Source organism: Paramisgurnus dabryanus, chromosome 14 (genome assembly GCF_030506205.2).
Source record: "Paramisgurnus dabryanus chromosome 14, PD_genome_1.1, whole genome shotgun sequence".
Lineage (NCBI taxonomy): Eukaryota > Metazoa > Chordata > Actinopteri > Cypriniformes > Cobitidae > Paramisgurnus > Paramisgurnus dabryanus.
Genome location: NC_133350.1, coordinates 1,873,855 through 1,891,647, shown reverse-complemented (window position 1 = coordinate 1,891,647; position 17,793 = coordinate 1,873,855). Strand labels below are relative to the sequence as shown.

Genomic DNA, 17,793 nt, shown 5'->3' with positions numbered 1-17,793 from the left:
AGAGTGTGTGTTTGACAGTGTGTGTTTATTATAAAGTGTGTGTTTTACAGTGTGTGTTTATTATAAAGTGTGTGTTTTACAGTGTGTGTTTATTATAAAGTGTGTGTTTTACAGTGTGTGTTTATTAAAGAGTGTGTGTTTGACAGTGTGTTTTTATTATAAAGTGTGTGTTTTACAGTGTGTGTTTATTATACAGTGTGTGTTTTACAGTGTGTGTTTATTAAAGAGTGTGTGTTTGACAGTGTGTTTTTATTATAAAGTGTGTGTTTTACAGTGTGTGTTTATTATAAAGTGTGTGTTTTACAGTGTGTGTTTATTAAAGAGTGTGTGTTTTACAGTGTGTGTTTATTATAAAGTGTGTGTTTTACAGTGTGTTTTTATTATAAAGTGTGTGTTTTACAGTGTGTGTTTATTATAAAGTGTGTGTTTTACAGTGTGTGTTTATTAAAGAGTGTGTGTTTGACAGTGTGTTTTTATTATAAAGTGTGTGTTTTACAGTGTGTGTTTATTATACAGTGTGTGTTTTACAGTGTGTGTTTATTAAAGAGTGTGTGTTTGACAGTGTGTTTTTATTATAAAGTGTGTGTTTTACAGTGTGTGTTTATTATAAAGTGTGTGTTTTACAGTGTGTGTTTATTAAAGAGTGTGTGTTTTACAGTGTGTGTTTATTATAAAGTGTGTGTTTTACAGTGTGTTTTTATTATAAAGTGTGTGTTTTACAGTGTGTGTTTATTATAAAGTGTGTGTTTTACAGTGTGTGTTTATTAAAGAGTGTGTGTTTGACAGTGTGTGTTTATTATAGAGTGTGTGTTTTACAGTGTGTTTTTATTAAAGAGTGTGTGTTTTACAGTGTGTTTTTATTATAAAGTGTGTGTTTTACAGTGTGTTTTTATTATAAAGTGTGTGTTTTACAGTGTGTGTTTATTATAAAGTGTGTGTTTTACAGTGTGTGTTTATTAAAGAGTGTGTGTTTGACAGTGTGTGTTTATTATAGAGTGTGTGTTTTACAGTGTGTGTTTTTATTATAAAGTGTGTGTTTTACAGTGTGTGTTTATTAAAGAGTGTGTGTTTGACAGTGTGTGTTTATTATAGAGTGTGTGTTTTACAGTGTGTTTTTATTACAAAGTGTGTGTTTTACAGTGTGTGTTTATTAAAGAGTGTGTGTTTGACAGTGTGTGTTTATTATAAAGTGTGTGTTTTACAGTGTGTTTTTATTATAAAGTGTGTGTTTTAAATTGTGTGTTTATTATAGAGTGTGTGTTGTACAGTGTGTTTTTATTACAAAGTGTGTGTTTGACAGTGTGGAGTTTGTTTATTATACAGTGTTTGTTTTTCAGTGTGGAGTGTGTTTTTTATAGAGCTTGTGTCATGAACAAACATCAATATGTTCTGCACTAATTTCCTAAGGATTACAATTTATGCTATGCTCATCTGCACTGCAGCCAGATATTGAATTGTGTGTTTGTTCTGATCAGTGTTTCTTATCTAATTTAATTCTGCAATAATGAGAACTTCTGATTCTCACCTGCACTCTTCTTCAATTCTCTTTCACTCACATCTTCTTTCTCTCTCTCTTAAGATAGAATAAATGATATACGTTTATATGCAAATGTTAGTAACTATTGCCAGGAGAGCAATTTCCATCCGTCTTTTTGCCCCAGGTAGATTTATTGTAAACTCAATTTGTGTTAAAGGTTTCATTTGCTGACAGAGTGGTTTGTGTAGTTGTGTGTGTGAGTGTGCGTGCATGTGTGTCACACGTGTTTTTCCATTGTGTGCGTTGAGTGTATGTGTATTTTTTTCCCCCTAAAAGTTAGGTTAGGTTTGGGGAAGACAAATTATCATTAGCCCAGTATAGCCCAAGAACAAATAAAGGCATTACAAATTCCTCAGTTAAAGAAGGCTGAATCCGAAATAGCATACTTACTGTGTAGGTACTGAATTTCACTGGGTACCTACTTAACGTGCGCTAAGGCAGTATGTACGTTCGCATTAAGTATGGACAGCATTCGCCATGTTGACTTTATCATGTGACATATGACGTAGTAGACTTGTTCAAGTTCATGCGGAACCACAAGAACCGACAGGAGATTGACATCACAATACCGCGAGAGCGACTCGAAATCAGACTTCTCCGTGTGATTTCTGGAATCGCTCTCACGGTACTTTGATGTCATCCAGCTGTTGGTTCTTACAGCGGTGCATAAACTCGAACATACCTAATAACAGACATGAAAACATACGTGTGTATGAGGGACAGGTGCACTAACACCTGATTGCATCAGTAACTTGATCTGTAACAGTGTTACAGATATATTACACATTATTTTGTAGCGGACAAAATAAGTAAAATGAGCAGATTGTAATTGAATATCTATTGTCAGATGACAGTTGTGCTTGAATACAAACTAGACAATGCAGGCAATGTGATTATATACATTTTAGTGAAGCAATCTCTTGTATTTACTTAAAACAACAGGAAACATGAATAAAAAAATGAATGAATAAAACCATCACAATAAATGAAAACATATAGAAGTGAATCCCATATGAAACAAAACTTTATTCAAATGTATTTTTCTAACAAACCATCACATATTTACTGTCAGCTCAACACAGCTGTGACAATTCTACAGCTTTATTTTCATGAATCAGCTGAGCACTTTAATTGTGTTATATCCTGGGTCTGTGCGTGAAGTCTGGGTGCTGAGGAACAGTCCTGTGTGTAAATCGGGCTTAATGTGAAGCTCTACTCTGATTGCTCTGCTCTGCTCTGAGGCTTATAAGGCTCATGCCAGTAGTTCACATTAGTAAACAGACCTTATTTCATTGAGCCTGTATCAGTTTAAATTCAAATTTCAAGGAACAACTAATTGTTTGGAGATTATTAATAGACGTTTTTGGGTGGTAAGTTTATGTTTTTTCAGTATGGACCTGCAACGTCAATAGTTGAACGTCAGCCTAAACGGTAGAATATAGCATAAACTAGCATATTATTTAGCATTGTAACAACATTGTACTTAATTTAATGTTGGGGCATACATCTTGACCATAACGTCCCAGTTGTGTCACGGTAGGAAATCCACTGTATGTGTGTGTTTGTTTACTCACCCCTTCCATGTGCTCATTAGAGCGATCCCATTCACCTGTGTGTCGATTGTCTCGCTCCAGCTGTTCATCATTACATCATCTCCATATATACTCACCTGAATTTCTGTTCCCTGCCAGATCCTATTGTTTGCTCTGCGTCCGTGTTGCTTGGTTGTCTCGTGTACTTTGGATTACGTGTCTCAGTTGGATGTTTATTGTCGTCGTCGTCGTCGTCTTCGTGTGGGTGTTCCTGTTTCAGCCTGGATTTCACCACTGATCTTCACTCCACCAACGCCGAACACTATCACCAACTGCCACCGTAGTCATCGTCACCATTGTCCACCACAACACCGGATTGGATTACTTCCGCATTTGACTCTGTGTTCTCTCTCTTTGTTTAAATTGAATAAACATTGTTTGTATTTCACCTGCGCTTGCTTCCGACTCTTACATATCATAACAAGTTGGTGTTTTGTTGAGATTGGTTTGTTTTCCAGCAGTCTTTTTCTTGCACAAGGTTTATATAAGAAGGAGGAAACAATCGTGTTTGAGGCTCATGATATGTCATTACCATTTTCACAACTCTTTGTATTCATCTATGACTACATAAATACAGTTTTATATTCTATGGCACCTTGAAGAAAACTTTTGTAGATTTGAGGAGGTTGTTACTAAGGGTGTTCTTAATGTAAAAGGGTTTCTTTCAAAACACATGGAGAGCCCAAAAAAAGTGGAGAAAAGGGAGACTAAACATTTATAACAATTGTGTGTGTGTAACTGTGACTTAAAACATGAAATGGAAAACAGACATGAACGTGACAAGCACTACTTATTGTTATGTCTGTAAAGACGACTCGTACTGTAGTTCAACTTAAACTCTATTGTTGTTGTCAGCTTGCTTCACATCACTGAACTCAAAACCAAAACACCCAACGTCACTTCCGTTTTTAACCTCTTAAAGTGAGTTTGTCTCATTAATGTAACAAACACATTAGATCAGCTAAACATCATATTATTATTATTACTGAACACATAACATTTCCCCTCCCCACCCGGTGAACTAAGTGTGAAAAGAAGTTAAGTAATCCTGGAAGCGCACAGGCCTAGTGTGCGATCTGGTAGGTTTGGCTTGTGATACTGCAGGTCGTGGTTGGACTGTTGCCTGCTGAGTCACTGGATTTAGTGCTGGAGGTAGAGGGCACGAAGAGCTGAGCAGAGAGCAGGGGAGCACAGCATCCTGAGTGTGATCCACCACAGAAGGACACAGTACTTTCCTAAGCCGACTGGCATGCCAACGAGAACCGTCAACTAACTGGAATGTACCTGGACCTAGCTGCTTTTGTACTTGCTGAGGCTGTGACCAGAAAGTGTGGAGCTTACTTTTCCGATATGGCCGCTGGACTCGCACCCAGTCCAAAGGAGAGATTGTTGGAATCCGGGCCTTTTTCTTAACATTATATCTGTCCTGTGCTTTGCGTGGTTGTCCACACACCCTAGCTTCCACCATAGAATATCCATCCTGAGAAGTAGGAGGGCGAAGCCTGTGTAGGGGTAAGTCCAGCTCTCGTCCCAGCATCAGTTTTGCTGGTGATATCCCAGTGGTGGCATGCTGAGCTGCTCTGTAATGCAAAAGAGTCTGAGACAAAGCCTCATTAAAAGAGCAACCTTGCGCTAAGTGGGCTCTCAACCCATTCTTCAGTGACTGGTTAAATCTTTCTACCCCCCCATTCGACTGCGGATGATAGTAAGATGTTCGGATGTGTTTGATTCCTTTGCTTCGAATGTAACTAGTGAACTCAGCAGACACTAGTTGAGGGCCATTGTCTGTTGTCAAAGTCCTAGGCAAACCCCAACGGGCAAAGAGTAACTCCAGGAAGTCAATGATGGAACCGGAGGTGACAGTGCCCACAGGTGCAACCTCTGGCCACTTTGAGTGAAGATCATAACAGACTACAAGGAAACGTAAATGATGGGGCACATCATGGAGTTCGCCACAGATATCCAACTGAATGTGGTCCCAAGGTTTAGTTGGCCAAGGCAGGGACCCCAGTGGTGGTGGCGGTGGTGAGCCAGTTTTTCCGCTTATAAGACATGGAGTACAGTCCCGAACAAGCTGTTCAATGTCTTTGTCCAACCCTGGCCACCATACAAGATCCCTACAGCGCTGTTTCAGTTTAACTATGCCAAGATGGCCCTCATGCGCCATAGCCAGCACTCGCCCCCTGAGTTTAGCAGGGATAACAGCACAGTGTCCGCGAGCCAAGCATGTATCGTTCCAGCATGACAATTCATGTTTCACTCGAGCATACGGCTGGACGTCGGGGGTAACTTGAGCTGGCCAGCCATTGAGGGCATACTCACGGACAACAGAGAGGGTGAGATCAGCAGCAGACTCTGCTGTGAGTTCCTCCAAAGACACAAAAGCTGTAAGAGGTGCATGTACCAGTTGAATGAGGTCCATGTCCTCAGTCGCATTACAGGAGGTAGTAGGTGATGATAGGGAGCGGGACAGCAAATCGGCCACTACGTTGTCCCTGCCTGACGTGTACTGTATTGTAAAGTCATACTGCTGGAGACGGTCAGTCCAGCAGTACATGCGCAGGGGTTTGTGGCCAGACCCAGAAGGAGACATAAGTGCGCTGAGGGCTTGGTGGTCAGTTCGAAGGGTGAATTTTCGGCCGTAAAGGTAAACATGCCAACGCTCGCAGGCCCATACACATGCCAGTGCCTCCCTCTCTCCAACTGAGTACTTTTGTTCTGTCAGGTTAAATGCACGAGAGGCAAAAGCCACGGGACGTTCAATGCCATTTTGAAGTTGTGAAAGAACAGCGCCAGCAGCAGTGGCTGAAGCATCACAAGTGACTAGTGTGGGACAGTCAAGACTAAAGTGGGCTAGGACAGGGGGGCTCGTCAACAGTTCTTTGAGCGTGCGCACAGCGTCAGAACAGGCTGTAGACCAAGTCCAACATGCATCCTTTTTCAACAGTTGGCGGAGAGGGTAGGTGATAGTGGAATACTGAGGTAGGAACCGCATATAGTATGTTGTCATCCCCAGAAATGATGCAACTTGCGCTGCGGACGAAGGCTCTGGCACTTGATGTATAGCCTCAACATTGGAGTGTAATGGTGAAAGGCCCTCAGCTGAAACATGAAAGCCGACAAAGTCAACTTCCTGTACTGCAAATAAACATTTCTCTACATTAAGTGTCAGATTATGTTGACTGAGTGCAGCAAAAGTGTCCCTTAAGCGCTGTTCGTGAATCACTGCGTTTGGGGCATGGACAATGATATCGTCAAGGTATATAGCAATGCCAGGGACACCGGCCAGAATAGTGGACATGATTTTTTGGAAACAGCTAGGGGCCGAACTAAGTCCAAATGGCATCCTAGTGTAACGGAAAACTCCAGTATGCGTAACAAACGCTGTGAGATTTCTGCTGTCTGGGTGGAGGGGAACCTGGAGGTAGCCTTGGCGGAGGTCGAGTTTGGAAAAGATTGTTGAGCCGTGAAAGTGTGTGGTCAACTCTTCGATGGAGGGCAGAGGGTAGCGGTCAGGAATAATTGCTTTGTTAACGGCCCTTAAATCCACGCAAACTCTCAAACCACCAGATTTTTTCTTAGCCACAGTCAAATTTGATACCCATGGGGAGGCGTCGACAGGTTCGATAATGCCCTCTGCTTGTAGTTTTAGAAGTTCTGCTGTGACGTCCTCACGCAATGCCAGTGGAATGCGGCGAAGTGGCTGAATGACTGGTTTTACTATAGGATCCAAGAGAGGCTGGTGTGTGAATGCTGTTAAGCACCCAAGGCCTTCAAACAGTGTTGGCCATTCTTGCTGCCAGGGACAACTAACTGTCAGAATTTGAGTTCCCTCAATGTCCAATAGAGAAAAATCCAGACTCATAAAAAGGTCCAGTCCAAGGATATTGCTGCCATGACGTGTAATGTGAAATGGGAAGTTAACCAGACCCTTGTTGCCATACTGGACAGGTGCATGTATGAGACCAATAACCTCAATTGTAGAACTTCCATATCCGAACAAATTCAAAGAAGGCGGTTGGAGGTGCAAGTGTGAAAGGAAACGTTCATAAGTGGCCATATTGAGTAGGGAGACTTTAGCCCCTGTGTCCAGTAACAGAGGAATACAAGAGTCCGCTATATTAATAGCACAAGTAGAAAAACCTGCTGAGTTTGAGTTGATTGAATGAATAATAGCAGGGCTTGTGGCGTTAGCACGCGAGTTTCGTTGTATAGGAACTTGGACTGGAGCAGACCGACACCATTTTGCAAAGTGATTCAGCTTTTGGCTTTTATAAGCCTCAACTTATAAATACTCATTGTATAAAACTCATTTAAAAGGCTTTAATCTCTTTCAGCACCTGTGGTTCTTTCTGACAGATAATTGGGCGTTGGTTGACATAAATACAGTACTTTATTTCACTAACTGATTCTGCAGATATTTGATTTGACTTTCTGTAAATGAAGTTTTATTTCAGAGATTTTGCACTTTGATGGAAAGAATGTGATGGATAAATAATGTGACATGTAATTTCAGTGTTAATTAACTGCTGCACTGTTTCTTTAGTTAATAACCCATTGACAATTAGCCGAGCATGTCTGGCTCTCAGCATCTGTTTGTAGCAGCTGTTTGAAAGATACAAAATGCAAGATAATAAAAGACAAGGAGTACAGAGGTGTCAGACTCTAGGATGGAGGCCGCTGGGAACATCCTAAACATTTGCAACAAATTACATAAAAGAAATACAGGTGAACTGGAGTCACGTCACTTAATTGATCATGTGGGCCCTTGGAGTATTTTCATGCTAAAATACTTTAAAAAATTGGCACACAAATTAGAATTGTCCGCCAGGCAAAGACTGGAACAGGGCGTGGCACTGTAATACTATCTGTAAATCCTATTTTGGGGTGTTTATTTGGTCATAGGATCTGATAACATTTATATGGCTACTGTGAGTCACAGTCATACAGTAAATGGCAGTTACCACCATGCATTGTTTTCTGTGAGCTTTATTTACCCGCTTTTAATGCATTTTGCTCACTGTGCACACCTTTTCTAAAACCACTGGTGTGGAAGAGGTACCAGTTCTTGAACCTGTCGTCACTGCTTGCAGACATATTTTAAAATGTAAAATGCTTAATAGAAGTTCAGAGACACCAGGTCAGTAAAAGATTCTGTCAGTCATGTATGACACATTCAAGTTGGGTGGCTTTTTTTAACAGTGCACATGTGTGTTTGTTGTGTGCGAGTGTCACAGATGATAGATGATCATGAACATTGCACATTTCATTTCTGGTACTGTGAGCCCCATAATGTGACTAAAACAGAAAGAATTTCCCATATAATCTGTAATGTTGCAGGTCAACATGTCATCTCCAGATATATTTTTTCATATATGAAGTCTTTATTTAATGCTGGACCAGTTCTGTAGTATTGCATTGTGTCAGATTGTTACTGTGATTCATCAATTAATGTTCTCTCTCTCTCTCTCTCTCTCTGCAGTGGACGGATGTACTGACTGGTCTGTGGACTACCTGAAATATAAAGTTCTGTTCGGGGAGCCCGTCAGGATTAAATGTGCTTTATTTTATGGCTACATCCGTGCAAACTACACACATGCACAGAGCACAGGACTCAGTCTAATGTGGTACAAGAGCGCAGGCCACGGAGACTTTGAGGAGCCCATTTCATTTGACGGGAGCCGTATGAGTAAGGAGGAGGACTCTATCTGGTTCAGACCGGCTGAGTTACAGGACGTGGGACATTATTCATGCGTGTTGAGGTACAAGCTGCTTACTCCTGTATGTGTGTGTGTGCGTGATCACATGTTAATGTTTAGTTGAAGTTGATCTCGCCCACAAAAACAGGGACATGACAGTAAACGTGTGTGTGTTTGAAACAGATGAATCTACACTGCATCTCTGATGTAAATAAAAAGTGCAAGTATTTGTAATGCCAAAAAAAAAACATCAAAACTGGACCTGAGAGAGGGTTAGGTTACATAAAAAGGTTCAGATGGTTTGGATAGTTTTTATCTGGGCTTGAGATGGTTTCTATTCAGGGTTTTGATGTCCCGATGGTTTATATAGAGGTTTTGGATGTTCTGATGGTTTCTACTGAGGTTTTGGATGTTTTGATTGTTTGTATTGAGGGTTTTGATGTTCTGATCGTTTCAATTCAGGGTTTTGATTTTTCGATGGTTTATATAGAGGTTTTGGATGTTTTGATGGTTTCTATTTAGGTTTTTGAAGTTCTGATGGTTTTGGATATAAGTCTACATCATTACACTGATAAACAGCAGCATGCCATAGCATATACAGTACTATGCAAAAGTCTTAGGCCACCACTACCAGACTTGTTGTTTGAGAAGTTTTAATGTCCATCCATATTTATTTTTCAACCCATTTTATTAAGATACAGACAGAAAATACAGGAAATATGTAAAAAAAAATTCAGGACTAAAAGTCTTCTTTAGACAATCGTCTGTGTTTAGTGTGACCTCTCTTGGCACTAAACACATCTTGGGCGTTTTGAGCAGAATAATGTAAAAATACTTATTTCTTTAAAATAAGAAATAAGGATTTAATTTTATTTAGGTTAAAGAGATCCTACAGTTTTTCCTTCTGTTGCTCAAGTGGAAGGGGAATTTACCCTAAAAACTTATCAAAAAAACTTACCCTAAAGACACATCAGTTAAAATTTTTATTCAGTTTTTAATACTACATACTCATTTCCTGCATTTTCTGGATGTATTCTATTAAAGAGATTGATAAATAATTATATATGATCACTATAACATTGCAAAAACATCAAACCGTTTGCACAGTACTGTATATCCGGTTCTCTGACTATTGTTGTCTTTTATGTAAATACGAGTTGATCATTTCCGGCAGATAACTGTGTTATAGAGGGATTTCAGTGCTTTTTCTTTCATTCTTCTCTAAATCAATGTTCACCTGATTGTTGTAGTTCCTTTTGTGCAAGTTGTTTTCCAATAAAGATTCAGCTGTACGATGCGGCATTCTGACAAACCAGAGAAATAGGTCATCGGCCTCTTTTCAAATGTCTGCTGATTTCAAACACAGAAGTCTGAAAACCATTTTTTTATATATATATATATAGATAGTGAATTTAAAGATAAATCCCAGGACCTGTTTTAACACCAGTCTTTGCGTGTTTTGCAGGAATTCTACTTACTGTATGAAAGTATCGATGGTGCTCGCAGTGGCCAAGAACGACGCTGGTCTCTGTTACAACTCCAAAATGAGATATTTTGAGAAGGCTGAGCTAAGTAAAGGTAAAGACATCATCTGTCCCAACATTGATGACTACATGCAGCCTGGAAAACAGACAGCGATAACCTGGTACAAGGTAAAGTAACTCATGCTCTGTGTTCTGTGTGGAAAACACCTGGGCTGTGTTTCCCGATAATGTTGTCTCTTAGTGCGCTATCAAGACTCTTAAGTTAAACCTTAACTACATATATACCTTTTCTAGGTGTGTTTCCCGAACTGTACCTTAGGGGGTTTCTTACGGTATACATTCTTAAGCACAACATTACCAGGTGCTGTCCATGGCGATGGTGCTGAATAGGTTGATATCGATCGCTCGACAATCAATTGTTTACTTTATGCAATAGGTACTTCACTGCATTATGAGATAGGGGTGTTCTAAAGAAGCATTTAAGAGATTTTTATGTCAATTATTAGGACTATAATCTAGAAAAATATTTCAAATTACTAATTGCAAACAAATGCAAACAAATGCAAACAACTAAATGGAATTTTATATCAAACCTTAGCAAAACCCGCAACTTTATGCCCAAACATAAACTGTTCCATATGCCTTCACTTGAAAGGTTAATTTATATTAGGAGTTCCTAATAAAGGCGGCGCACGGGAAAATAAGGTAGGTCATGTAAGGCATCTGGCTTGTCCATTACACTTAAAATATATCAAAACCAAATTTTGTCCATTAGTTCAAGTGTCTATTGTGCTTGGACCCTGGATGTGCCAGCAGCGCATTTACACTGCGTATAAAGCATATACTGTTTAATGTCTGCGTTTCTAGAGTCGACCCTGTCTGTCTACAGTTTTGATTGTTTTTTTAGATTTCAGCTTTGATTAGTGTTAATCTGGAGAAATTATGTTGACTTTGGGAGACTAAGCAGTTATCTAGTGGAGCAGTTTCTTATATGTTTATGAAGAATATGGCGTGCAGTTGCCTCAGTCAAAGTTATAAAACATTAAAAAAATTTGATGTAAAATTAACATTTATTAACATTAATATTTGTAATTAAGGGAATCAACAGTTATGATTTTGCAATAATCGGGTATCCATATTATAACATGTGTTGTAATTAAACTACATTCATGACAAGAAAAAAATTCTACTGTAAAAAGAAATGAATGTGTTTTCTTTTTATTCCCATTTAAAAACGTAGGTGCTATAGACGGTGTAAAGGCTAATCTTTAACAAATTTGTTTTAGCCCTTTGAAATGCGTGGAGTATCTTAATATGCGCATGTCCTTTCCATAAAGCACGCTCAGAGATGCAATCGTAACTATAATGAAATTATTTATTCGCTTACAATCTACGGTTTACTTTTCAATCAAAAATACAAAACAAAATATCTGAAAAAACAAACTTAAGGTGGTGTAACCCTGCCATTCAAGAAATTTTTACTCTCCAACCTCTAACCTGCGTCTAACAAACAACACCAGCTGGTCTGACCATTAACACTTGCCCTTACGCGCCTTAGTGACGCGTCAAAGAGGAGGAGCAAGTTAATTCACAGGTTAGTCCAGACAATAAACAAACACGAGATAACTCTATACATTTAAATCATAATATTTTTTGAATAAATTAAAACATTTTTTAATTTGTAATAGCCAGGTATCTGGCTCCGTGGAAAACACGTAACTTCCGGTGAACTCCTAAGAATAAATAATAACAAAGTCATTTTAAAGTAGTTTACACGTAGATTACCTTAGAAAGCCAAAACATTTGTTATTATTGACAACGTATTACTTCAAATGTTCAGTTTAGCAACTATTCAGACCATTAAACAAACAGAAACCGGAAGTAAAGTTCCGACCAAATGCGTACTTGTGTCATTGCACGTGCATCCAATGAAACGTCTATAGATGATAGACTACCTGTCTAGGTGGGTCACAAATTGAAAAAGTTTGAGCACCCCTTATTATAATATATTTGCCATATATACCATCTAATGTGCACGGTGCACAGTCTAAACAGGCATGTCCGAATCCACTTTTGTTAATTTAACAAAATTTAATATGTTTTGGGCGTAACAATAAACCAATGAGAGTCTCAGCTCTTATCCCATTTAAAAGCCAGTTGCTGATTCCCTATTTATAAAGCAGAATTTGTAAACTGAAAAAATAAGCGTAGGAAGAAGACCACCAGTTTAAGAGTGATATTAAAAAATTGTGTTGTTTTCAATGGTATTGAAACTGTTCTTTTTTGTATTAAAACCTTATAGTAGTTTTTTTTAAGTCATGTGAGTAAAATTAGCAGGCTTTTAATTTCTGTAAATGTATGGATAGACTACATGATCAGTGTATATCTCAAAGAATATTTTACAAATATGCAAGAAAAGGTTTGTACTCTAAAAATACTTTATTTGTAACAAACTGGAGATAAAGAATTTACAAACATGTGGAGAGCCTTCAGCACTTGGACAGCACTGGGAGTGCTTTGAAAAGCATTACTTAAAAACAGTTCTCATCACACCATATCCACAGGTACAAAGTCATCATATAAAATAAATCCGTGGGGTAGCAAAAAATATTTAAAAATAGATGCAATATTTGCAATATAATTACTTACCAGGCTAGAGGTGAACCTGCTCTTTATGCCTTCTAAGTCTCATAATTGGTCCTCATTTATGTCCAAGAGACTCAATAATAATCTTTTACATTTTAATCCTTACATTTTTTTGTGTATTTAAAATCATTTATGTGCTGCTGCGCATCCATGTAATAAGCAAACACGCATTGTCCTCCTGTTCATAGGTGCATAGTACTAACACGCTCATTTAATAACAAAAACATTATTGCACCATTAACTTAAGACTTTAGAGCAGGTTTTTGTTGGTCAATAGCATAGTCTATTTTAGTTGCCTCATAATAGCAATGCGCCTGAACACACCTCGTTTTCAGACCAGAACGCCCATGGGAGAACACCTTGTAAAGGGTCTAAAATTACTTGTTATGACTTAATATAAAATATTCCTTTAATTTTTATTGGTCTGTCATGGACCCAGTACCACATATGAGCTACTGTTTGAAAGCTTACAATCTCTATTTTCTGCAGATATGCATCACTTTGAGATATATTTTACTGTAAGAAAGTTATTTACACTTAATTTACACTATAACCCTCCCCAATTTTTTATATGATTTAATATTCACATATTTCATATTTTTCAAATATGACAAACATGGGCAAGTCTTAAATCAAATGAAAGCTCTCACTCTCAGGAATACGGCTACATTATCATCACATATTCAACAATCGTCAAATAAAAAAATCGTCTTTTGTAAACGTATGTGAAACTTGAGTGTGAACTGCCACAGGTAGCCACAAATGCTAACCCATCTTTTCTCTAAGGTCCTGCTCTAAAAAAATGAGTCCATTCACAGCAATTTCTTTGGTTGTGTGCATGAATAATCCCTTGCTATTTATTGGACGTGCAAAACAAAACAAAGTTTTTTTTTTATGAAAAATTTATTTTCACTCCCTTCAGTGAAATAAGAATAACTTTTGAATTCGACATGCTAAAGAGATATAATTCTTTTTTTTAAACTGTCGCAGTCTGCTAGAGCACACAGAACCAGAGTTATCCACTTTCAAATACAGTGTTTAGAACACACACAAAACATTTTTGTTTCATCATATGAAAAACAACATAAATAACAATATTTGTCACAAACAGCAGCTTTTTATGTAACTATATGTAAGGGTTTTCTGTAAAATGATATAAAGATATTGCATTTATTCCACTGTATGTGGTTATGGGGACACTTCAAATATTTTAAGGTGGAAATTGAATACAAAAGGGTATTATTCCTCCCTTCAGGTGGAATATAATAACTTTTGCATAGATTATGATAGAGAAATAATTCCTTTTTCCTCTGTAAGCTGCTCATGTAACAGGTCTGACACAATTCGTGTGCTAAATATTTGACTGACAAGCAGTTTCTGCAGGCCTTGCCATGGCACAATTGATAGATACAATTACTGCCATTGTCTCAACAATGTCAAGTGTAAATTCAGCAGTCTTCTTAACATCTAAACTAAGCATCAGCTCTGTTTATATGCGTAGGAATGCCGACCAAAACACTGGAGGCAAACTGTCACCAAGAAGGCGGACGTTCTGTCCATTAAAGATGTGCGAGAGGACGACATTGGGAATTACACTTGTGAATTACAGTTTGGAAGTTTTGTGGTGAGAAGGACCACTGAACTTTCCGTCACCGGTAAGATGAGCTCTTTAAACAACCTTTCCTTCATTATCTTCCTGAATTTGAATTATGAATTTTTTAATTTGTGTCTCCAATTTGTGGATTTAGATCTGATTTATATTGATATTTCGAGTATGAGTTTGGCTTGTTTTCAAAAATCATAATGTCATCATGAGGATCATGATCATGAGTATGATGACACATGCTGTAGAGATGCATTCAGTGACACGTCATCAACGCTTTATGCTGCTGGCGCATCAGAGATTTTGTGGGAGCGGCTCTATCCTCAGCTAATTGACAGGAGCTAAAGCTCGATGGTGTATCTATTGTTCCTGCTACAGTTTAATTCATAGTTAAATCCAGTAAGAGTCAGAGGGTAGAGACATTGTAATGGACAGAGACCCTTCACTCTTAGAACAGATGCGTTAAAAACATTAAACGCATTGTCCCAGAATCCACCCATCTCCGTGTTATTATTGAAACAGCACATTTTGTGTTCAATTTTTAACACAACTTGTGTTTTATTTTAACACAAAATCAACAGAAAATGACACATAGGGCTCTATCTTGCACCCAGCGCAATTGACTTTGTCCGTGACGCATGTATCATTCGTATTTTGCCCCGGCGCACAGCGGGTTTTTCCCGTCACAGAAGCACGTCGGCAAACTAGGGAATGAACTTGCGCTCCCTGGGTGGTTCAGCGCAAAAAAAGAGGCGTGTTCCAGCGCAAACCATCCCTGATGCTATTTTGCAGTTTCAAAAAACAATTGCGCCACTGACCAGAAAAAGTTTAAAGTCAGTGGCGCGTTGCGCGTGGTTCATTATGCTATTTTAAGGGCGCATGCTTGACCATAATGTATAGCGTGCACAACGCGCATACACTTTGCTTATCTAATCTACACAGATGCAACAGTTATTTTTGCAAATCATAAATTGTTACACTTAAAAATATTAATACACGAGATAAGGGGAATCATAGTGGTGAGCATTGTGGTGATAGTTTTTATTTATTCTCATGCAAATAACGATTAAAATATTTTCATAAGTTTGTTGTGTGGCTGTATTACGTTTATTTTATGTAAATAATAATTAAAATGTTTTCATAAGAAACCTTAATGTATATGAACTTGATTTGTAAGAGTACTTTGGGGTTGGACCTTGCTTGCGTTTCTTGGGTCCGATTTCAAAGCCCCCAAACCCTTTCAGCGGTGAGGGTGGACGCAGCGATGTCCTCTGCTGGCGTCAAGTCCTGAGGCAGATCCACCTCCCGTTACACGGCGTGCCCGATTTATGCTGGCAAGCGAGGGATTCCCCCGTACAAGGACGTCGGTCTCCTCGGCTGTGAACCGCTCCTGGCGTGCGCCTGGTAAATCCGTCATAATAATAGCAACCCGCCATGGAACTTGCGCCCTTGCGTTTAAAGGGAATGTTGGCTAGCGTTCTGATTGGTTTATTTGACGTTACGCCCAAACCACACCTATGAATAATGAACCTACTTCAGACCAACCCCTTATTGATTTGCGCCCGGCGCAAGAGTTATTTCTCACGCCGGGAAAATAGCAACAGCGCCCAAGATCCGCCCACAAAGTCACTTGCGCGTTGCGCCTTCGCACTTGCGTTTCAGATCGTTAAAATAGGGCCCATAATGTGTTAAAAGCTTAACACAAAAAGATGTGCAAAAAATGAACACATGCTTTCTACATTGTGGGGGGTCAGCGTAGTTGCACAAAGGAGCACAGCCACCTTCAGCACCATGGAGAGCGCCATCTGAGGCGGCTACAAGATCAGGACCACAACACATAGACATCAGTATTTGTTTCTGCAGCTTAATTCGTAGAGCTTTGTAACAGCAGCACAAAGGTTATGGCTTTTTAATCTTGGGAACGCGCACACTGAGAAGCAAAAAGTAAACCTTGAATGCACAGTAAGGGCCAGATTTATTAAACAGGGCATATTAGTGCGAGAACGCAATTCCAAAAAGCGCCAATGGGATTGGAAATATCTGTGGGTTATTAACTAAAAGGCACAAATTAAATAACACACGCGCAACAGCTGAATTCCATAATGGCCAACGCAATCTACTAAGAGCAGCACAAATTAGTTCAGGCAAATAAGCAGAGCTGATGCTGATTCGGGTGCGGGTGATCTACTACTCCTGAGTTCAGCACCACGGACATAGCAGCTAAAATTTGAGTTGTGAAATCCCAGCTAACAAAGCCATAGTTCACTGAAAAGAACTGTAGGATGGGTTACAATAAGTTTTGAAAAACCTGGTTTTGTGTGACTTCTAGTGACTCCTCTTTTATTTCCTCCAGCAAATAAAAAATATAATGTCTTGGCAAACAATATTTTTGAATAATATGTTCCTCTGACATTACAAATAAACTATTATGTGTTAATAAATCCTCTGAATGGGAAACTTCTAGTAATATGCAATTAGTTCGGTCACAAAAATAAGTATTCCACATCTAATTATCCATTGCGTGTCTTTAGTAATACAGACAGTCGTTATTTAACTCCAAAATTATGGTTTGCACTGACGCAAGCTGTTAGTAAATCTGTCCCTTAGTATGTTAATATGTATGTCCTGTGAATCGCCACCAGATCGTGTGTATTGCTTTTAGCTCGTGGCTGCATTCAAGTCCAAATGGCCAAAATCAGCTCATGAATATTTATCTGACTTCTTTAGGACAGGACTTTTGTTCTGCTGTGACTGCCCTGCTAATGAAAACAAAAGATTAGAGTTATAGAATTTGTGTCATGGATTTTGCTGTTGCATTTCTCAGAACATTTAAAGCATTTTTCAGAACGGGAGAAAATTGAAGTTGAATGGATATATTTTCCTTTCTCTAATGAGATGTAAGTTTCTTGATAAACTCCTTCTGGAACTTCAGAAGATTCTCATCTTGATCAGTTACAGATTCAATGAGGTTTATGTAAAATGGGTTACTTGGTCAGTTCTAACATCAAAGGAAGGAAATTAAATGATTTTTAACAGTTTTATCAGTTTCACTTGAATTACATATCCATGTTCTGGTAGTATTAAATATTTTTATGAATTCAGATGCATCCTATATTTTCTTAAATAAATGAACAGAGAGGAGCATCAGAATGAATGTCTAATGTAGCCTGTGAGGGAATGTAGTTATATTTAGAAGTCATTAGCAAGGCATGGCCAAATGAATTGAAAGTCT

At 38.6% G+C, this 17,793-nt stretch overlaps 1 protein-coding gene across 3 annotated transcripts in view; it reads left to right on the top strand.

Moving 5' to 3' along the window:
• Nucleotides 1-17,793, top strand: part of il1rapl1b (interleukin 1 receptor accessory protein-like 1b) — a 172,925-nt gene that overhangs the window by 64,641 nt on the left and 90,491 nt on the right. For all 3 annotated transcript variants that reach the window (XM_065259326.2, XM_065259325.2, XM_065259324.2), the window contains exons 3-5: nucleotides 8,612-8,891; nucleotides 10,294-10,480; nucleotides 14,460-14,613. In XM_065259326.2, coding sequence (XP_065115398.1) covers nucleotides 8,612-8,891; nucleotides 10,294-10,480; nucleotides 14,460-14,613 — 621 coding nt within the window. The remainder of the gene's footprint in view (nucleotides 1-8,611; nucleotides 8,892-10,293; nucleotides 10,481-14,459; nucleotides 14,614-17,793) is intronic.